This window comes from Silurus meridionalis, chromosome 18 (assembly GCF_014805685.1).
Source record: "Silurus meridionalis isolate SWU-2019-XX chromosome 18, ASM1480568v1, whole genome shotgun sequence".
Lineage (NCBI taxonomy): Eukaryota > Metazoa > Chordata > Actinopteri > Siluriformes > Siluridae > Silurus > Silurus meridionalis.
The window spans coordinates 13187423-13212072 of NC_060901.1; the positions used below are offsets into that span (position 1 = coordinate 13187423).

The 24650-nt window shown below is 35.2% G+C and overlaps 1 protein-coding gene across 1 annotated transcript; it reads left to right on the top strand.

Moving 5' to 3' along the window:
• The first annotated feature begins 243 nt into the window (after positions 1 to 243).
• On the top strand, positions 244 to 24604 carry LOC124401188 (mucin-2-like). The gene is given in 43 exon segments (XM_046873257.1): positions 244 to 1664; positions 1800 to 1832; positions 2297 to 2522; positions 2856 to 2985; positions 3264 to 3327; positions 3478 to 3560; positions 3970 to 4156; positions 4232 to 4351; positions 4929 to 5049; positions 5148 to 5283; positions 5397 to 5468; positions 5556 to 5631; positions 6050 to 6181; positions 6297 to 6446; positions 6581 to 6675; positions 6753 to 6885; positions 7980 to 8223; positions 8458 to 8498; positions 9272 to 9360; positions 9524 to 9678; positions 9820 to 9958; positions 10261 to 10353; positions 10996 to 11190; positions 11493 to 11735; positions 11948 to 12104; positions 12530 to 12643; positions 12839 to 12980; positions 13079 to 13107; positions 13214 to 16571; positions 16574 to 17034; positions 18693 to 18937; positions 19062 to 19248; positions 19659 to 19884; positions 20741 to 20919; positions 21296 to 21365; positions 21466 to 21575; positions 21834 to 21865; positions 22003 to 22153; positions 22613 to 22650; positions 23044 to 23151; positions 23253 to 23292; positions 23495 to 23597; positions 24261 to 24604. Coding segments are annotated over 43 exon segments (8916 nt in total). The 5' UTR covers positions 244 to 1618; the 3' UTR covers positions 24424 to 24604.
• The last annotated feature ends 46 nt before the right edge of the window (positions 24605 to 24650 follow it).

A 24650-nucleotide genomic window follows, 5' to 3' on the forward strand; every position in this document is an offset into this window, starting at 1 on the left:
ATAATCTTACATTCCAGTACTCATGTTAGTTCTCACTCTCCAGTGTTCTGTATTGTTTAAAGATTTATGATCACACTCTTGATGTCACCAAAATGAGGATGGGTTCCCATTTTGAGTCTGGTTCCTCTCAAGGTTTCTTCCTCATAACATCTAAGGGAGTTTTTCCTTGCCACAGTCGCCATAGCTTGCTCATCAGGGATTATTGCATACCATTCACCTTAACTCTTAAAATTCTGTAAAGCTGCTTTGAGACAATGTCTGTTGTGAAAAGCACTATAGAAATAAAGTTGAATTGACTTGACTTGTTGAACATCTGTTATTAGAGATGTGGCAGTCAATGTTGGTAAAAAGAGTTTAGAGTCTGTTTTCAAGTGTCACAGTTATTCCCTTTCTAATTATAAACTTTTTCACCCTTTCATGTTGTGATTCTAAGGCTAATCACCATTTTTCAGGAGCTTTTTGAATCATCTCAGTAGGCCTGGAGAACTTGAGTCTGGTCTTACACAACTTGTAGTGGTCTTGGACTTGTAATTTGTACCCAGATTTGTCTTGGTCTCAGACATTGTTAACTAAGGTTTTGGTCTTGACTAAGACTTGTAGGAATACATGAGGTATTGAAAGAGAATTACCTAATTCTACTAATTAGTTGTTAATTAACTTTAGGTTAATAAAGACAAGAAACTAATTTAACGTTAATATGTCATGAGCGTCTATGTTGTTGAAATGTCAGGTATCATTGCTAAAGTGTGGCAAAAAAAGAAATATTTTCATTTGATATTACAACCAGGTTATTCCAGTAGTGTTTTGCTGCCCAGTAGGTACTGAATGAAATGCAAACCACTATGCATAAAATGAACCTACTAGCTGAAAGTAGTTGTACAACAAAAAGCATCTTACAACATTCACAAGTTGAGCATATTTCAAAGAATTTAATAATATCATATTTAACTTCATATTTTACCTCATATTTTCAATAAATGTGAAAAATGATTATTAATAATACTAATTACTTATATTTACAGTAAATTGTTTTAAGCTGACTAATTGTAACTTCAAACTTTTCTATTGTACACGACACGTTTTTTTTATCCGTCATTCATGTTCTGTTCTTTTGTGCCTGACTTGTATCTCTTTGTTTCTGCTCAAGGAAATTCGTTGAGAATAGACCTGTTTTACGTACTTCTAAAACTGTTTCCATCAATAGCTTTGTGCTCTGTATCCACACATTTCCCACAATAGTCAGCTACTTGACATGCGTGTTCCTAAAAGAAACCCAACACTATTTTTTAAGGATTTTGTTTTACAGTGCTGCATGATGGAAAAAATGCAGGAACAAAGAAAGAGGGATGGTTCCTTAATGCTCATTGACCCAACACAAAGCAGTAAAATTATAGTGCAGTTTCTGTGAGATTTTTAATTAAAGGTTAAAAAATGTTATTGGACACCACTTAAAAGTTCCAGCAAGGGGACACGATTGAATGTTTAATCCTAAATTCATTTCCTCATGTTATTCAAAGTAGGGGACTTGTTCTGGTTATAAAAAAGCATGGCAGGAAGGAGTCCTTTACAGTCTGGATACATTTTTGAGGTTGCATTTTTGAGGTGGACGCATTCAGAGATGGCTCACTACAGTATCATTATATGTATTTTGGTATTTATTTCAGGTAAGAACTTTTTGTATGGATTAATCATTTTTAACTACAAAATCAAGGCTACATATTTTGTGTCACAAACAATAAAATCAAACATTATTATTGCACATTGTTTTATTATTGAATTTTATATTCCTTTTTCCACAGGTGATTTTGGCTCCGTCTCAACCCAAAGCCCAAGTAAGTAACTAGACTTACAAATGGTTTTAATATAGCAGCACAGAAGCTAAAAGTTGCCTAACCATGCGTGGCACAATTAGCTAAACAGACCTTGTTTATTTAAAAACTAATATATATATATATATATATATATATATATATATATATATATATATATATATATATATATATATATATATATATATAAAACATATAATAAGCCTTTTAATTTGTAGATCAATTTCTGTGCCAAAATTACTGGCCAGTTATGTTCCTTTATTATTTTGCCATATATTTAATTTATTACCATTAATTAATAATTATTTTATTTCAATTTTGATCCTATTTGAGTTAATTTTCAAATTATTTTTTTTATTTTTAATATAAAAAAATGTAAATGTCATCATTATGTTTTATATTGTAGTTATCTCCTACTTGTAGGTCTTTCCAGCTATTGACTTTCCTGTTTTAATTATTTTTTCCAGATGTCTGCAAGACCTATGGCAGCGGGGTCATGCAGACTTTCAATAATACCATGTTCCATGTGAAATCCACATGTCTTGTAATACTGACACAATTCTCTCATGCGGGAGTTGACTGTTTAATCTCTGTGCAACGTGATACGAATGGTGTCATGAAGAAAGTCGAGATTTTGGTGAATAAAATTGCTACCGTCATTCAGGATGGCATGCTCAATGTGGAAGGAGAAAGGTATCTCAGTCAAATACACAACAACGGGATATGAATTGATTGCTACTTTCTTCAAATACCGTTTATTCATTATTTAAATGATTACTAATATATTTAGAAGTAACATAATTTAAATGCTGATTTTTTTTTCATAGATCCAACTCAGCAGTTTATTTGGCAACTTTAATTAATGATTAAAATCACTTAGGGCAATTAAAGTCAATGATTTTACTAGGTTGCACAAAGATTTTACATTTATGTGTGCATTAGTAAAGCATTTACCGAAACATGCATTGTGCAATCAGTACCCGGTGATCATTAAAAAACTCACTTCTTTATGGTTTTTCTTTACAGCATCTCTCTGCCGTATGACCACACATATCAAAGTGTGTATGCATTCGGCATTTATACCAGGTTTAAAAGCAAAGTTCTGCCATTTTCTGTCACGTGGTACAGTGTATCTAATGGCGTCACATCACTTTGGGTTAGTACAACAAAATGGCAAGGTTTTTTTTCTAAACAATTTTAATTCTAGTTGATTTTTTTTATGATATGAGAGAAAGATACTAAAAATATGAAAATAATTTCACAAACAAATAAAATTTGAAAGAAAAAATGATGATTTACATGTAATTACTAATTATTTGCAATAAACACTGACATTACTATTGGCTTATTTTTGTTACCAATACTATATTATCTGAGTACTAAAATGTAAAGCCGTTGATAGTGTAACTAAAACATTTTTTACTCTTGATATAGGTGCAGTTGGATCTGCCTTTAATGGATGAGATGAATGGGATATGTGGGAGACTAAACAGCTCAGGTTAAGATCGCAAATCAATTTCTTTCAAAATCTTCTTATAGAAATCCAGATCCGTAGAAGGATTTGAGAGAAAATGTGGTTTATTCGGTTTCTTAAAATTTCAGTGAGTTTTATGAATAAATCATACAAGTGAAATATTTCTTTCCATAGAAACTCACGCACAGCTTCTTGATAGCAATGTCATCCGTAACGAGATGTGTGTGATTGATGATGCCCAGCCAGTAGATGACAAGGTAAGGATTCTAGAACCACCAGCATTCAGGGAGCCTGAAGACAACAAGAAAAAAACGAACAAACAAAAAAAGACAAATGATGTATTTTTCCTTAATAAAACGACTTGATATAAAGGAAAACTAAAGTAAGTTCTAGCTTTCACTAACCAGGAACAAAATGGAGTAACAAACTGAATGCTAGTTTAGTAAAAGATTGTTAAAATTGCCCTTTATTGCCCCAAGATAGTCTTTACTAATGACTTACTCAAAGAATAATCTGAAATGGTTATTTCTTAGTCTCTTGCCATAACCCACCTATATCCCAGATTTTTTTTTTTTTACTCTAGGAGCACTATATCTTTGCATTTCAGAAACCACACAAACTATTTCATGCATGAATAACTGCAACATTTCTTTTTTTGTTTTCCAGATTTGTAAAGAATTTAAATCCCAGGCCAGAGAGTGCCTGGGCACAAAGCTTAATATATTTGACCAACTCTGCAAACTAAACATGTATATTAATGTACATCAGTCTGCAAAGTGCTCTTTCTATGAAGAATTCCTAAGCACATGCTCAAACCTCCTGCAACCAAAACTGCGAAACATAACGTCATGTCGTAAGTAAAGCAAATTTAAAGTGCTACCTTTGTTAAACAATTTAGAACAAGTAATAATGATCAAATTCTCTGCAGGGGAACATCAATGTCCTGGAGATTTGCATTTTAAGGTTATTGGTGCTGCATTTCCTCCCACCTGCTCCAACCCACAGCTTCAGACAGAATATCAAACCAGTACATGTCTTCCTTCAGACGGTAGGTCTATCTAGCTGTACTTTTATGGTAGCAAATGAAAAACAAAATTAGATAAATTGTTGTGTTTGGCCTTTAAGGAAACAATGTCAGGTGACACATTTTACAAATTGAATCTCAATCAGATTCAAATGTTTTATTTAGGATTTTTTTTTAATTATTTTTCAGCAAATATATGATAATAATTTAAATATCCAGAAACAATTAGTATTAAAATCAATTAGCAATACTGATTAGGAAAAAAAAAAACAAGCATTTCCATTTTTCCAGATTTAATATTATCATATTATGACAATATGACCAGTTGGTCAGTCGTAAAGTGCCTCCTGGCAGTGGCAATACAAATGTGTGTAGTATTGTTGCCCAAAGTGTAAAGAGATCTAAGCACTGACATGTGTTCGTGTGTGTACGTGTAGATAACACCTAGTCTTGATCTTATTTGTATTACTTATTTCCTTCTTTCTCACAATTCAGGCATATGTGCCGGTCCTGCTATTAAGGGATTGTAAGCCTTACTATTTATTTTTCTTTTACCTTCACTTGTTCTTAATCTCTGCTTCCCACTTGATCTCTCTCTCAGGTTTGGTTCTGAATGATCGAGTTAAAGGATACCACAGTGTTAAAGTAGAAGACTGTCCTTGTGTTCACAGGGGAAACATATATGCCCCTGGGGAAAAACGCAGCTCAAAGTGCCAGACTTGGTAAGACAAGTCAGCTGTAATGTTCTGCTCATATGGTCTGATTTGATCTAAGGTGGTTACGATGCATTGCTCTGGCTTAATACACATTTTCCTTTTAGTAAATGCATAAATGGGAAATGGACCTGTTCAGCAAACACCTGTCAAACTCCATGTGTTATTGAAGGCTGGTTTATCACTACCTTTGATGGTAAACAATATTCTCTGCCCGGAAAATGTACCTATGTGGCTGCAAGGGTAAATAAACAATCTAATCTGTAAATATTAAATAATATATGTGTATTATTACTAAATATTATAGTCGATTTATATTTCATGCCATATATAAATTTTACAATGCCATTCCGTAGGGACTCAACTGGACTGTGACCATCAAGGTTTCTGATATGATTATAAAAGAAATGTACCTTGATGTGCATGAGGTGTGTTTTCCACTATATACAAACATGCTAATATACTTTTCAGATTTACTTTTAAATAGTAATAACTATGTTTTTGTTTTTATTTAGGAAAGATATACTTTCTCCTCAAACAAAGTACAACTAAGGGAAAATACAATTGCAATCACAGATCTGTCACAAACTGGTAGGTTCCTGAAAGACTAATAATATATGATGCAACTCCTCTTTAGAGTAGCATATATTAAGTAAATATCAATAGTATTGTGTTAATTAGTAAAGCAAATAAACCATAATAACCAGTAAAAGTTAATCTTGTAATGCAGATAACTATGAGTAAGTATGTAGTGGCAAGTCCATGTAGTTAAATTTAGACCAAACTATTACAATGAAGTTACTTAAGTCAAACAGTTAATGACAAAAGTAGTTATCAATATTTTGCACATTTGAAACCATATAAATGAATGATCAGGGCTACAAATATCATCTAATACCATCATGTAACTATACAAATACTGTAGTCTCACATACACAATGATTTTTTCACAAACTTGAAAATATCTGCATTTATGCTTGTCGTAAAAGTGCGTCATTTTAATTTTCAGAGTATGTCACAGTCTATTGGGAGTCCTCAATGTTTGTTAAGGTCCAGACAACATTTGGAATAAAGATGCAAGTCCAGGTTTCTCCAGAAGTTCAAATGTACTTGTATCTGCCGCAAAATGTAACAACTGCAGGTACCCACTGCCTCACAATTCACAGTTCATTGTGTGGGCTAGATCTATCCATCATATCCACTGCTTATTAGCAGCACTGTAGACTTTATGTGTGTGTTTGTATATTTCATTACAGGCCTTTGTGGATCAAAAAACAACAACACAGCAGATGACTTCACTACGAGCAGCGGTATTGTGGAAAATTCAGCTCAGCCTTTTGCTTTATCCTGGGCACTGGGAGAGTGCATGTCAAATAATCCTCCTGTATGCATCAACACTGACAATGGTACATCTGATATTTTATTATAGAAGATATAATAAGTAAACTGTGTTATTGAATAGTATTGATTGCCTTGATGTAATTTTTCTAGCTGTGTTTGCATTATCTCTCTTTTTATAATGTTGTGTTTTGGTATGTAGAGCTATTTGCTGAAGATAAGTGCAGCCAGCTGACAAACACAAGTGGCGTGTTTGGCAAATGTCATGACTATGTTCCTGTCAACACTTATTTTGAGGTAAGAAAACTTTTAAGGTAAATTATGTTTTAACAAAGCAACTGGAGCAATTCTTAAAATATCATTTGAATCTGCAGGCCTGCATTCAGAGAACCTGCCATGCAACAACTGACTTACAAGTGCGTGCATGTGTTGGCCTGGGAAACTATGCTAAAGCTTGTGCCAGTCAGGGCATCATCATTGGTGACTGGCGAGAAGAAACAGCTTGCAGTGAGTCTGAATATAAAGTTTAAAATTAATTTTGCAGTATGACCTGCAGAAACAAATACAGTGGAACCTCGGAGCTCGCGAAGGTTAGGAACCAAGACCGGTCGTGAGTTCCGAATTTTCGCGACCTTTTGATACGCCCCTTCCAACCCAGTAAAAACCCAAAGAACACTATACGAAATCGATTTAAATGAGTAAATAACACTATTTCACTCCATACATAATAAAAATAGTTTTAAAGCATTTTTTTGACAATTTTATTGAGATAAACCTTGATTAGAAATGTTAAAAATAGTGTTTTGAGCAGCTCGCGGTTGCTCACGAGCCGATCTGAATGTGAGTCGCCGGTCGGAATGAAAGTCGCGAGCATGCGAGGTCGCGAGCGCTGAGGCCGCGAGCGCTGAGGCCGCGAGCTCCGAGGTTCCACTGTACAGCATGAAATCCTATAATACATTTTAATGTCATATAATTAAAGATGGTATCAATAATAAAATACAGTTTAAATTCTAATTTAAGTTGAAACTTATCATAGCTTGTCTAGCTTTTAACCAAAATGCATCTCTCCAGCTCTTACCAAACATTTACATGACAGAATCACATACTGTGAGAAAGAAAGTCACACATTATTAACAGGAACACAAACTGTATTCTATATAGGCCACATGATGCAAAGTGACAGATTGCATAAAAGCCTATTATTTCTCTTCATTTTAGTTAACAAACCCTAATGATGTATGTAATGGTGCATGCTAGGTGCTGGGACGTGTATGTTTTATATGCAATCCTATGTCAGCTGCAGAAAAAATAACTATCACTAGCCTTTATTGTGCAAACTTTTCCTTTAATGACAATGATTCTGTTTAAAAGTCTCAGGCAGTGACAAATATAACTTTTTTAAATTTACAAAGTGAATATACAAAGCTTCACCTTGCTGCTCCAATGTCAAAATGACCTGAGCCTCTTTATTATGGATTAAAATGAGTTTCATGGCCATTAGAAAATCTGAGAGGGCATTCTGGCTCAAAGATAGGAGAACATAAGCAGTAATGTGGAACCAATTGCATGCTTTTATGCTGTCTTTTTATGCTGTGTTCCAGTTTACTCCTGTGACAGTAATCTAAAGTTTGATTACGCCATGCGGGCATGTAATCATACATGCCGCTCATTGTCTGGGCCTGACCCAACCTGTGACATGTCAGATGACCCAGTGGAGGGTTGCGGATGCCCATCTGGCACCCACCTAAACATACCACTCAGGTGCAGCCCTCGTGCCCTCTGCCATTGCAGCTACCCAGGTGGAACAACACCTTCAGGGCCCGTGGTTATTGATGGACGGCAATGGTATGCTGTGCTTATTATTTGTTTCCCAAACACAGTGCTGGAGTTCTCAAGGAAATTCTTTGGGGATTTTTCCAGAAGGAAGTATTTATATAGTTATTACTCCGAAGTCCCTGTGAATACACCTACTCATTTTAAAATATCAGATAACAGAATAGACATAGCTGGTACATAGAATTTTTTATGTTATGTATGTAAATATGGTAGATTTTGACATGTCAGATCTTTGTTTTACAGCATGTGTGAAAATGGAAAACTCCAGTGTTCGGACTTCTGTGGTAATTTTTTTCGTCTTTTATATAGCATATTAGGAAATATTAGTATATTATAATTAGTAAAAGGTTATCTATTGCAAACATGTGAGATGACTATGGTGTGCTTTTTAATAATTAAATGGAACAGTATTAAATTCGTCAGCAATTACAGCTCCCCACACGCATCAGTGAGCCTTAGCACCGGGTCACCACAGTTCCTTCCTTGAAAGAATTTTTTGATAGACACTGACTACTGGCGAACAAGAGCTGCAGTTTTTGAGATGCTCCGACCCAGTTGTCTAGCCGTCACAATTTGGCCGTTGTCAAACTCGCTCAAATCCTTACGCTTGCCCATTTTTCCTGATTCTAATAGTAATCAGTGGTATTCACATCACTGTTCATTAAGATATAACATCATAATGTTATGCCTGATTGGTGTGTATAAATATATATACAGCATCTCAGGAATATACAGGTACATTCACTTTTGTTTCCAGCTATTTAGACAATAATATCTGTATGTTGAGTTATTTTCAGAGGACAGTAAATCTGTACTGCTATACAAGCTGCACATTGACTATTCTAAAATATATTCAAGCTTCATTTCTATGGTATTGTCCCTTAAGAAGATACTAAAATGGTTGCTTAAATGTGAGGGATATATATATATATATATATATATATATATATATATATATATATATATATATATATATATATACACACACACTTTTCTATGCTTTGCTTTGACTCAATGTTATTGTGAGTACTTTCATATTGGTCTCACTGTCTTCTAGACTGTCCACACAGACAAATATGTGTTCACTGTGCACAAGCACCAGTAAACACAACACAGAGGACATGTGAAAGCCTAAGCAAGCCATTTGTGAGTATTACTATAGCAACAAAGTACATAAGCTACATTTACTTGTACTATATTTATATTTGCTGAACTGATTTTTTTTCTCAAAAAAAAAAAATAGAATTGAGTCTGAACATTAATTTGCTGATTTATTTTAATCCTGATTGAATTTACTTGCATTTTACAGAGTGCTGATAAGAGCTGTATTAGTGGCTGTTACTGTCCAGAGGGCCAGTATGCAGATCATACAGGTAGCTGTGTGATTCGGGAGAATTGCACATGTGAATTCAGTGGTATAGTTTACGCATCTGGGCAGAGTGTGGAATCAAATTGTAAAACCTGGTGAGTGAAATGTCTTGTTACTTGAACGAATACCATGAACATGTTAATAGTTGTTGTTGTGTTTCAGCACCCTGGCATGAATATGGAAATCAAAGAGTTTTAAGAATGGTTTAATAATAGTGTATGTGATTGTTCTCTCAGCACTTGCAGCGGAGGCCAGTGGGAGTGTAATGGTGATCCATGCCCAGGAGTTTGCGAAGTGTTTGGCAATGGACAATATAAGACCTTTGATTCCAAATGGTATCGCTTTGATGGCCACTGTCAGTACACTCTAGTTGAGGTGAGTTTTGTATACACACTCCTAGGCAAATGGCAAATATTAAGCTGTCAGATTTTTTATTTTTTTTTTACAAAAAATTAATCCAGGAAATGAATCCTGGCTCCGTTTATTAACTTTTTATCAGGTCCTTGATAAGATGGGCAGATGGAAGAATGATTAATCGTTAGATTTTGTGCCCCTAATCACCTAGACATGTGCTTTCTGCTTCTAGCTTTTCTACAGTGCTATTATATTGAAATTGTTATGAAAATGTTAACTTTCACCTGCTAATCCATACTGTACATATGTGTACCGTATGTCAGGAAATCTATGGGTTATTTTCCATTAAAACGGAGAGTGTCCCTTGTTGTGACGAAGTTCTGACCTGCTCCCGTGCCATCTCAGTGAAACTCAAGGTACCTGAATGTCTCTCAGTCTCTTCTTATTGTAATTGTTTCATGACCATTTCTAGATTTATACTTAGAAACTCAAAAGATGTTTTATTATTTTGATCTGATTAGATGCTTAGAATATTATTTCCATTAGACATTTGATGCCACTTGATCTTGTTAGTTTCATTCATAAAGTGACCACCTTTAGCAAAAATCCCCACAGCCACATTCTAGAATTGTTTACCGTGAATTCATGGCAATTTGCGTAATCTCGTAATAAACATGTATTGATTTAAAACTAATTTACATGGCAATCTACAGCCACATTATTGCCTGAAATTATTACAAGAAAATTGTGTTAGAAAAATGGAATCCAAATTTGGGTAATGTTACTTTCAATGTTACCGTTTTCTATAACTGTAAGATATACATTTACCAACAAGTTGTTTCTGCCAGTGCATTTAGACTGCAGATCTTAAAAAAGAAATTATCAACACATCCATAAAATGCTTAAAAATGCATCTGACATTTGAAATGCTGCAATGTTTAATATGGTTGACATTTTTTCACTCACGTATCTGTCTTAAATATGAATTATCTGCATATGGTATCATGCTTGGATTTTTTTTTTAACCCTACCAAATTTGTCGTTTGTGCCTCAAACAGGATGAAGTGGTTCTGATAATGCGTGATATGAATGTAACTCAGAATCTTTTAGATGGGTGGCGCTTCAGAGCTCAGTCACTCTACTCTATCCATACTGTGGGCCTGTACATCATAATCTCTGTGCCTGAACTGGGCCTAACTGTGATTTGGGACAAGCAAACCAAAGTTAAAATTGAGCTGCGTGCTTCATGGAATGTAAGAAACTCTTTCTTTGTATTTTTCTGTGAACAAATTTCAAGCATGACTGAATAATCAGTGAGTTTTGCTAAGATATACTCTTTTTGGTCTATTGAACATTGACAAACATAGATAGCTTCAAAACCATGTTATTAATATTTTGTAATTATCCATTTGAAGTCTGTCTGTGTTGCTACAGGTGCCTCTGTCTATAATGGTTTAATAGGTGTAAATCCTTAAATACAGATTTCCCAGTGTCTCTTAAGTCTTTCTTGCTCAAAAATGTTTTTGTAATTTTTTTTTGTGGTGTGGACTGACAGGGTAAAGTGCGGGGTCTGTGTGGTGACTTTGATGGGAAGTTAATGAATGACCTGTTGACGAGCAGCTCCACTGTAGTGTTTAGCACACTAGAGTTTGGGAACAGCTGGAAGACAGCTGTGCCACCTTGTTCAGATGTGACCCAGGAATTGTTTCCCTGTGAACGTCATTCATACTGCGCAGCCTGGGCACAGAGACGTTGCATGATTCTACACAGTGACACGTTCCAACCATGCCACCTAAAGGTTATTTACCAAATTTTTTTTATATGTCCTTTTCTTAGCAGGGTCATATTGGATTTCCCTCGATGCAAGCATGAATGCATCTATTACATCACCAAATTTCAATGATAAATGACATAACACTCTCAAGCAAATCGCAATTTATGCAATTGAAATTATGAGAAGAAAACAACACCATCTTATTGCATCATGTCTGACTTTCCAATAACTTGCAGGTTGATCCAACGCCTTATTACCAGGCCTGTATACTGGAGTCATGCTCCTGTGATTTTGAAGGCAAGTTCCTGGGATTCTGTACAGCTGTGGCAGCATACGCTGATGCCTGCACAACTCAAAACGTCTGTATCAAATGGAGAACTCCTGACTTGTGCCGTAAGTATCTTGCAACATTCAGTATCGACATTCTTTATTACTCATGGAAAATACAGCAAAAAAGTATTTCTGTACAATTATATAACAATGAATTAAATTGTTAAATGCAAATTCATCATACATGTGTCAGATTTTGTGAATAATTTAAGCAAGTCTAACCATAATCGAAACCCTTCTCTAAAACAGTGTGTTTTTATAGATTGTGTATGAATAACACAATAATAGATTGTATATTTTTTTAATAAGGATTAAAAAAATGTAAACTTTAAATTGTTTAAATCATTTGCATTTGTAATAGGGACACTTTGTTAGTCTAGAAGTCCCAAATACAAATCATAAAATTACTTCCTGGTGAGTGGAAATTGTACTCCTTCAGTGAATGTTTACTTGTGCGATGAAAATTCATTGTGTTCTTTTTTCCACAGCGGTCTATTGTGATTATTACAATGAAGAGGGTCAATGCAGCTGGCATTACGAAGCATGTCCTCCACAGATCAAGACTTGTGGGAAAAACAACAAATTCTCTGGAAAGCTTGAAGGTTTCTTTTTTCCCTTTGCATATTTTTAGTTTGTTGCAAGGGCATGTCTTTGTTGTAAGTAATGGATAACTTTATTATATGGGTCAGTATGGAAAATGTTTACACTGGATATTTATTTTGAGTCTTTAAGCATTTAACGTTTATATGTGATAAAAATTTATAATTTATTATTAATAATTTCATACTTTGGCGAAGGTTGTTACCCACGGTGTCCTGCTGAGATGCCATTTTATGATGAAAACAGAAGAACATGTTCAAGTTTGGACAACTGCACTTGTTTCTTCAACAACACTGTGGTTGAATCTGGTACAAAAGTGACCACACTCAGTGAAAGCTGGTTAGTTTGGATCATATTTGCAACTATGTTCGTATTTTATTTGTATATTCTTTTTCCTGCATATCCTAATACCTAATGATTTGTGTCTTTTGCCATAGTGATTGCATTAAAGGGCAAATGCTTTGTGGTAAGTTGTTTTATCTGACCTTGGATATATTTATGTCAGTTTTGACTCTAGTTTACTCATAAAAAAAAAAAAAAGGTCCTGATGGCTAATGTCTTAATACCCACAGAAGTTTATACAACGACTACTATAACCACATCAACTCTAGAACCTACACCACTGACTACAACAGCAGAGACATTTGTAACCACATTAACACCAACGATTACAACTATATCCCAAACTACATCTCAAATTATTACAAATTCAACAAAGACACATTTAACAACTAACTCAACAACCCCAGAAAGCACAACTAAGGTATCAGCATCAACGACTCCACTTATTACAACTTCAGCTACAACAGAACCAACAACGACCACATCAACTACAGAAACCACAACTGAAAAATCTGAAACTACAACTCCAGTTACTTCAATACCTACACCAAAAACTACAAGTGCACTAACCACAGCTTCAACAGAGACACTGGTAACAACCACAACGACTCCAAAACCTACAACTAATACATTTGAATCAACAACTCCATTTACTGTAATTTCAACTACATCAGAAACACAAGTAACCACTCCAATTACAGAATTCACAACTGAAGAGCCTACACCTACATCTCCATTTACTACAAAATTGACATCTATGACTGAGACCAGATCAACTACAGCAATTACAACTGAGGAACCTACAACTACAACTCAACTTAATAAAACTTTAACTACTACAGAAACAACAGTAACCACATTAACTCCAGAAATCACGACTGAAAAATGGGAAACTACAACTTCACTAACTACGACAGCTATACCAAACACTACTAGTGCAAGCATCACCACATCAGAAACACCAGTGACCACTTCGATTACAGAATTCACCACTGAAGAACCTACGCCTACATTTCCACTTACTACAACTACAACAGCGACCACATCAACTCAAGAAATTACAACTGGAGAACCTAAAACTACAACTCCACTTACAACTTCAACTGCAACAAAAACAATAATGACCACATCAACTACAGAAATCACAACTGAAAAGTCAGACACTACAACTTTGCAAACTACAACAGCTATACCAAAAACTACAAGCGAACATACCACAGCTTTAACAGAGACACCTGTAACAACCAAAATGACTCCAGCAACCACTACTAATGCATTTGAATCAACAACTCCAATTAATTCAACTTCAACTACACCAGAAACACCAGAAGCCACTTCAATTACTGAATTCACAACTGAAGAACCTACAACTACATCTACACTTACTACAACTTCAACTACAACAGAAATAACAGTGGACACATCAACTACAGAAACCACACCTGAAAAATCTGGAACTACAACTCCAGTAACTTCAACACTGATACCAAAAACTACAAGTGCACCAAACACAGTTTCAACAGAGACACCTGTAAAAACCACAACGACTCCAAAAATGACAACAAATAAATTTGAATCCACAACTCCAAATTTTGTAACTTCAACTACATCAGAAACACCAGTGACCACTTCAATTACTGAATTCACAACTGAAGAACCTACATCATCATCTACACTTACTACAACTTCAACTACAACAGAGATTACATCAACTACAGAAATCACACCTGGAAAATCTGAAACTACAACTCTAGTAACTTCAACACCTATACCAAAAACTACAAGTGCACCAACCACAGCTTCAACAGAGACACCTGTAACAACCACAACAACTCCAAAAACCACAACAAATGAATTGGAATCCACAACTCCAATTATTGTAACTTCAACTTCATCAGAAACACCAGTGACCACTTCAATTACTGAATTCACAACTAAAGAAGCTACAACATCATCTACACTTACTACAACTTCAACTACAACAGAGATGACATCAACTACAGAAATCACACCTGGAAAATCTGAAACTACAACTCTAGTAACTTCAACACCTATACCAAAAACTACAAGAGCACCAACCACAGGTTCAACAGAGACACATGTAACAACCACAACAACTCCAAAAACCACAACAAATGAATTGGAATCCACAACTCCAATTATTGTAACTTCAACTTCATTAGAAACACCAGTGACCACTTCAATTACTGAATTCACACCTGAAGAACCTACATCATCATCTACACTTACTACAACTTCAACTACAACAGAGACCACATCAACTGCAGAAATCACATCTGGAAAATCTGAAACTACAACTCTAGTAACTTCAACACCTATACCAAAAACTACAAACGAATCTACCACAGCTTTAACAGAGACACCTGTAACAATCATAACAACTCCAAAAACCACAACAAATAAATTTGAATCCACAACTCCAATTATTGTAACTTCAACTACATCAGAAACACCAGTGACCACTTCAATTACTGAATTCACACCTGAAGAACCTACATCATCATCTACACTTACTACAACTTCAACTACAACAGAGATTACATCAACTGCAGAAATCACATCTGGAAAATCTGAAACTACAACTCTAGTAACTTCAACACCTATACCAAAAACTACAAGTGCACCAACCACAGCTTCAACAGAGACACCTGTAACAACCACAACAACTCCAAAAACCACAACAAATGAATTGGAATCCACAACTCCAATTATTGTAACTTCAACTTCATCAGAAACACCAGTGACCACTTCAATTACTGAATTCACAACTAAAGAAGCTACAACATCATCTACACTTACTACAACTTCAACTACAACAGAGATGACATCAACTACAGAAATCACACCTGGAAAATCTGAAACTACAACTCTAGTAACTTCAACACCTATACCAAAAACTACAAGAGCACCAACCACAGGTTCAACACAGACACCTGTAACAACCACAACAACTCCAAAAACCACAACAAATGAATTGGAATCCACAACTCCAATTATTGTAACTTCAACTTCATCAGAAACACCAGTGACCACTTCAATTACTGAATTCACACCTGAAGAAACTACATCATCATCTACACTTACTACAACTTCAACTACAACAGAGACCACATCAACTGCAGAAATCACATCTGGAAAATCTGAAACTACAACTTCAGTAACTTCAACACCTATACCAAAAACTACAAACGAATCTACCACAGCTTTAACAGAGACACCTGTAACAATCATAATGACTCCAAAAACCACAACAAATAAATTTGAATCCACAACTCCAATTATTGTAACTTCAACTACATCAGAAACACCAGTGACCACTTCAATTACTGAATTCACAACTGAAGAACCCACAACATCATCTACACTTACTACAAATTCAACTACAACAGAGACCACATCAACTGCAGAAATCACATCTGGAAAATCTGAAACTACAACTTCAGTAACTTCAACACCTATACCAAAAACTACAAGTGCACCAACCACAGCTTTAACGGAGACACCTGTAACAACAGAGCTGGTTAAAAAACTGGGCCAACAACCACCAATACTGCTAATTCTCAAGTAATCCCCACAAATACTACACCAGGAGCACCTACTGTTAAAACAACTATAGAACCTACAACTACAACAACCACAGCATCAACCCCAGAACTCACCACTAAAGCATCTAAACCTACAACTACACTAACTACAGAACAACAGACACCTGTAACAACCGCAAAAATCACAACTGTAACAGAGACAACATTAGCCACCAAAAAATCAACCCCAACAGAGACACCTGTAACCAAAACTTCAACACCACCAACTACTGTACCTATAACTGATTGCAAGGATCTGATAAAAAATCAAACCTGGCCAGAGGGTTATCAATGGAAAGAGGACTGCTTTAATAAAATATGCATTAACAGTGTGATTGAGTTGAGACCTTTGGTATGTCCAACTCCAGTCATGCCTGTTTGCCCAAGAGGAATGCCACAACTGGTAAAAGATGAGCAAGGCTGTTGTGAGACCTGGCAGTGTGACTGTGAGTGCAATAGCTCTTTCTACTTTTACAGTTATATTAGACAGCAATAACAAATAAATTTATAAAAAGTATAATTAGTTATTTCTTTTAATTTGATATTTAGTTCAACTGTTAAAATCTATCAACTTAAAGTACAGTATATTTCGGATATTTTTTCCCACGTTTTAAACCCCGCGGCTTAAACAACGAAGCGGCTAATTTATGAATTTTTCCTGGGTTTTTTCCCAGTTTCACAAACTTCAAGCCAAAAAACTGAACCCCATAACATTAGACCAATGAAATTTCCGAAAGGAAACGAAAAAACCCACCTCACCTGTGTTCTGAGCTGCACGGCTTCGGGAGAAAAACTTCCACCGGTGGCCACGATGATGACAAAAGATAAACTCCCCAAAGAAATACAGTAGTTGTGAAATGAAGGAGGAAGACAGTGAACAATGACTTACTTGGTAGGCTACTGTTTAGATACAAGCCGTTGTAACGCGTTGATTCAGGGTGAAGGGAAAGCTCACTAAAAAACTCGTGCTTTTTTATTTTTCTTGGCAACAGCGTTATGGGTTAATCAAAGAAACTTAGAAATGAGCATCAGAAAATAATAAACACATAATCCTCAGTCTCACACACACACACACACACACACACACACACACACACACACACACACACACACACACACACACAGTAATACTGGAAGAATGCAGCATGCTATTCCCAAAATGCTGCTCTGCTCTTAAAGGAGCCACAACATATTTTACCCGTTACACCGTGTAACAGACACTGTCTTTCGGTAAAGCCTGTGTAAAGTTAATTAGTTTCAGTGTAGACACCTGCGGCTTATAGATAGGTGCGGCTTATTTATGTTAAAAATTAAAATATTTGTCAAATTCAGTGGGTGCGGCTTATACAAGGGTTTATAGTCCAGAAAGGTAGGTTTTACAGATTCAGAAACAATTACACTGCAAGGCATTGTCACATAAACTACAATTTATTCTTGCAAAGAACATTTGCTGCCTAAGGGGTTCTTTTATTTTACATACTTCAAAAGTACCCACTAATATTACAGCTTAAAATGATCATAATAGAAAGTATTTTTATTGATTTGTAATAGAAGGGTATCTGCAAGAGTGAAAGGGAAAGTATATAGGACTGTGGTAAGACCTGCTATGTTGTATGGTTTAGAGACAGTGGCATTGAGTAAAAGACAGAAGGTGGAGCTGTAGGGGGCAGAGTTGAAGATGCTGAGATTTTCATTGGGAGTGATGAGGATGGACAGGATTAGAAATAAGTTTATTAGAGGGACAGTGCATGTAGGACATTTTGGAGACAAGGTGAGGGAGGCTAGATTGAGATGTTTTGGACATGTGCAGAGGAGGGACACGGGGTACATCGGTAGGAGAATTCTGAGAATGGAGGAAAGAGGAAGGCCAAGGAGGAGGTTTTGGGATGTGGTGAGGGAAGACATGCAGGTGGTTAATTTGAAAGTGTCAGATGTAAAGGACATGTGGAGATGGATAATCCACTGTGGCGACCCCTAATGGAAGCAGCTGAAAAGAAAAGGAAGAAAGTCTTTTTATATCATGATTCTTTTCGGCAAAAATGCTACTCCAACACTGCTGATTTTCATATTAGGTATTGTGCTAAAAATTTCCTGTGTTTCTTAGGTCAGTGTGATGTCTTTGGAGACCCACACTACACTTCGTTTGCTGGACAGGACTATGACTTTCTGGAAAACTGCACATACATTCTGGTGGAGGAAAGGACTCCACGTCAATATCTCAGCATCATTGTTGATAATTATTACTGTGAGCCATTTGGTTCCTGTGCCAAGGGCATCATTCTGAAGTACCAAAACAACACAGTAACACTTCAAGTGATTCAAAGTCCTGATGAAATGCCTGTATTAGAAGTAGGTCAACAATAATGCATGGATGTGAATGCCGTTAAGCTTTGGTTGTTTGTACATATGGAAGTCTGTATTTATGCAATGTTTATGCCATGTAAGCTTGAATTTTTTCTGTTATATTTTCAAGACTTCTCTGAACCAAGTAACAATAAAACCCCCGTATCGGGGAGATGGACTTAGGTTTGAGAGCACCGATGCAGAAGTCTACATTTTCCTCGAAGAGATCCGCTCATACATCTTTCTCAGTGTATGGAACACACTAAAAATCAATCTGGCAATGGAGCACTTCTTTAATAACACACAGGGACAGTGTGGTAAGTAATCAGCAGTTTGAATTGTTTTGTAGCTAAAATACGATCTATGTAACTTTATATAGGCCCTAGCTGCAATAACCAAATTTCAAAAATATGTTCAATAATGAAGTGTTTTTAATGATCACTAAAGATCAGTTATATTGTCATTACATTTATTTTCATGTATAGACATAAACCTAGTCATAGTTACATTGCATGTTATTATGACATTACTGTACTGGATTATTGTAAATTGAGGTTGCACATTATTATTGTATACAAGTAGGTAATGTGCTGTATCTCCTGTTAGTATACTGCATAATAAGCTTTCAAACAAATGAAATTAATAAGTCTGTTACATCTCATATGTTAGTTTAATTGCATGGCTTATGTATTACATCATTCTGGCTTCCTCTAATTCTTGTTTTTAGGAGTTTGCGGAAGTGCCTCATGTGTACGCAGGGATGGATCAGTTGAGAATGAGGACTGCTGTGATAAGACTGCATATGAATGGATAGTGGATGATCCATTTAAACCATACTGTCAACAGGCCCCACGGCATGTCCCATGTATCCCTGACTTACCACCAATACCACCTACTTCTCCACCGATAGTACCACCCTGCGTGGCTCCTCTATGCGACCTCCTTAGACATGAGTAAGCTTCAGTTTTGTCTTTAGCTTTAGAGTCAAAGAACATATTTGTTAAAAAGAGTTCATGGATTTTGACAAAGTGCTCTACATTACAGACTTTATAATTTAAAGTTTGCAAAAATACATTAAAACTTCACAAAAACCATAAAATACATAAAGTTGCAATTAACAGATTCTAAGAAAAACTCTTAATTTGGTATCTTATTTCATCAAAGTTTTCCCAGAAAAAGTTTACTAGATAATTCTGATGTACTGAAAATGTATTAAACATGGAACTCGGCAACTATTGTTGAAAATTCATTTAAAATGATAATTACAGCATTTGCCAGTTTACTCTAATTGTTTTACAAGATGCAGTGGTTGACTTTATGTATGTCAAAAGAAGCATAAGCCAGCATTCACCTTCACAAGTTGTTTGATGCACAGAGCAGGAAACAATAATGTTAATTTTATAGAAAATGTTTTTAGAAAATATAACTCGGTGCAACTTTAACAATAAAGTAAACTAAAAACTTAAAGTCTATGTTACCAAACAGAGAAGTTAGAAAACTCAAAGCAAACGTTTTATACACCTATTTCCTAGCAATTTTAAGCAATGGTTTTTGTGTCCCTATTTCTCTTTCCAAATTGTTAGAGATGAAGATTTATTATTATTTAGTTAATTCTTTTAATTAATTAATGATTACAATTAAATTACATTGGTGTGAAATTCAGACAGAACTGAACACTGTAGACAGATACATTTTGTTAGATGATAACCTGTACAATATCTACATTCTTGGTATATAGCATTCTTTTTCTGGCTTGATATTAAAGTGTTATTAATTCATATTATGTTGTATATGGTGTTTGCCTCACAGACTGTTTGGCGAATGCAGTAGGTATATTGATGTGGAGAATCTGGTGAACAGCTGCAACTTTGATTACTGTGTGGCCCACACAAATGCCACTGTGTGCTCCCCACTCGAGCATCTAGCTAATCAATGCAAAAAGATGGGATTCTGTGTAGCCTGGAGAAACCTCACGAAAGGAATTTGTGGTAAGGATGTTTTACCCAGGCATTTCCTGGGTAAATTTCATGGACATTTGGAAGTAGCATGCAGAGATTGCAGATGCCCTACTGGCTGGTTGATATAGATCTGATTCAGAATAACTCTGTCTTTTAGAGACAGGTCTAGTAACTTATCACAAAGCACTTAAATACCTGCAGTCTTTATTGCATTATCTATGTTGAAAATGTGACAATATAATTAAAATTGGGTTATATCAAATAAATGTGTAATAATAAATTATAATAAAGCATCCATGCATTTTATCATTTAAAACAGAAAAAAAAAAGATTTAGCAGTGCCAGGAAGAAATGCTTAATTTTGTCCATTCTGTTACATATTTTGAAATAATGTCCCCATTCCCAGACATTACTTGTCCTGAGGGAATGATTTTTGATGAGTGCCGGAGCACCCCAACTGATTACTGCCGTGGCGGGTAAAGGAGATTCTTTTCAAACAGATTGATTATTTCTTTATCAATGCTTAAATTTGATGAAGCTTATTCATATCTGTGGCATGTATTTTTCATTAAATAGTGTGCATGTTCCGGGTTCAGTTTTGGACACAGCGAGGTCTGGTTGCTTCTGCCCAGAGAACCAGCTTCTTGCTGAGACACACAAGAAGATCTGTGTATCTGAATGCACCAGTGAGTGGTCATTTTTATATAGATCATATACAAACATCAGGATCAGGATTTGCTAGTGGCCTTAGGGTCAGCATATTTCATATCCGTAAATTTACAGACACATTTCCTGAAGATAAAAAATCCAGCTCACATTCTGCTTGCAGAAATATAATGTGTGTTCGTGTTTACTGAGATCATAAGCGCATTCTTGACTAATTGTAAACTGACATGTCCTGTGTAAGATGAATGTGCATAAATGCCTGGTTTGTTTTCTATTAGATTGTAAAGGCCCACTGGGAGAACCAATGCCGGTAAGATGTTACCTTTCATGTAATGTTAACAACCCGTATTACCTACAAATTACTTCCATTAACTTGATCTGATTGTCAAGAAAAAATGAAAAGGAAATTATCTCACATTAAATCGCTGATTTATTTGTCTGTCTAAGGTTGGGGCAATATGGGAGTCGAACTGCTACATGTGCACATGCAATAACCAGACACTCACAGAAGAATGCTGGCCAAAACCTTTAGCTCCAACTCCAATATGCAGTCCTGGCTCTGCTCTCATCTCTGACTGCTGCAACAACCAGATTTGTGGTAATTTAGCATTTTATCTACTGTATTTGAGCCTTTTATGACATCTACTCTGATTACAGAATAGTACTATAAACCATTTATTTCTGTTTATTAAGCTATTTAAAATGTTCAATCTAAATGAAACTAATATTATGGTCACCTACTTGTGTATGAAAGACTACTTTTTGAGTTCTGCATCCAAATATATTGGTTATATACTGTATTTAATTACTGAGGGAAATTTTAAGACGGTATTAATATTTATTTTAATTAATATCATATTGTTTTGCAATTTAAAGTTAAAGCACTGTGTCTAAAATAATTACAACTTATCAAATGTCAGTATGCTCTCATTAGCATGGACTCAACACTTGTCAATAGTGAGGAAAGTCTTTTGAAATTCTTGATAATGCTATTGACTAATTAAAAAGGGAGCAGGGTCAATTACATTGTGTAATTTACATTGTGTATCTTTTACAGTTGAGAAGACTTGCGAATACAATGGAACAATATATAAGGTTAGTTCCCTCTGTTTTAGCAAATGTGTACAGGAAGTGGAGAAGCTATAAACTAAGTTTATATTCATTATAAGTCAATGGGAATAGAAAACACCTGGGCATATGTTCAAATTAGTCTGGCAATGTGTGATGTAGTGGCGATCGAAACGATAGATAGATAGATAGATAGATAGATAGATAGATAGATAGATAGATAGATAGATAGATAGATAGATAGATAGATAGATAGATAGATAGATAGATAGATAGATAGGGTCTTGCTTATCTGGAGTGAAACCCTGCACCATTCATTTGTAAATAATATTGAAGACTTAAGTAGATACTGTACAACACCGAACAAATGTGTAAAATGGACCTTACAGTACTACTGTCTTTTTGCCATGGACACATCAGGTGGGTGAAACATGGAGGGACCCCCAGAACACCTGTGTAACATTTCACTGTACAAGTGAAGGCACTGAAATAGAGACAAGCGTGTGTCCACAGCAGTTTTGTCCTGAGGTGAGCCTGTCCAATCTGCAACACACTTGCTATATGCAAAGCATATATTATCAATGATGTGGATTTTAAAGTTCTCTAACTTCTAAATTGTGCTTACCTAGGAACTCCGTGTTTGGGATGAGCATCATTGCTGCTACTCATGTATGTGGACTATCGTCATCTCATTCTTTCTCAATGAAAACCTTTTAAGATGAACATTTTATCATTATTTTGTTCAATCTCTTTTTTGACCAAAATCATCATTGAATATGTTACTTTTTGTTAATGTTATAGCCAATATTTGTGCCACAAATGCAAGCACATTTATTCAACCTCTCTTTTTATGGATGTGTAAACCTTTTAGGCAACACAACATGTGGAGTCAGACTGTCCAGAATGACTGTTGAAAACTGTACTCAGGAGGTGATGGTGCCCACCTGTGAAGGCAGCTGTGCATCAAGCTCTGTAAGACCCACTATTTATTAAGCTATTTGTTGTCATCATTTCTTTTAGGAGCAAGTGATATTTCTAAATTAATCAGACGTTCTAAACAATATGCCAATTCTTTATGCAATATGAAATATTTATCTGAATATTTCTTTTTTTAGTTTGGCAGAGCTATAGATGCCACCCATATTTCCCATGCCTGCAAATGATTATTGTTAGTTACATATTATGTACCATGTATCGTAAACTCTAAATCAAGCAAACTGAAAAAATTAGATTATTATCACTATGAAATCATTTTCTTTTCAATAAATATCTTAGGAATGTTATCAAAATAATACACATGAAATACATTAAAAAAAAGAAGATTAATGTAATGATTAATGAAAAAAATCATCAACAATATTTAATAATAATAATAATAATAATAATAATAATTAGCACATCAATTAAGCTAAATATATTTAGGGCTTCTTTTTGACTGTTTTTTTTTATTAATCAGTATAATTATGGCAATATTGTTTTATTTTTTATTTACCTTTTTTTTCTTTCTTGGTTGTTTGCCAGAAATCAGACACATAATTATCTGTGTTTTCCCAAGTTACCTTAGTCCATATCCAATGAGTGTGACTTTAAAGAAATTTCAGGGTTGTGTAATGTTTGCATATGCTGTCATTTTGTAGATTGGTGAGATCTGGGAATGAGCTGCATTTGGACCATAATCAGTCCTGCTGCAGAGAGAAAAACTACGAGTTAAGGCAAATTTCACTGGACTGCAGTGGAGCAAAAGAGACACAATACACATACAAATACATAACCAGCTGTGAGTGCCAACGTGAAGTCTGAACCCTCAAAAGTTTTACAATGGCACTGTAATGCTCAGAAATGGGTCTGAGGTTTTGCTAATTATATATTGAATGATTTGTTTTCTTTATATAGGATCGGGATATATAGGTTATTTTACAAATATATATATATACTTGAATGATTTGTTTTCTTTATATAGGATCGGGATATATAGGTTATATTATAAATATATATATACTTAAATGATTTGTTTTTTTTATATAGGA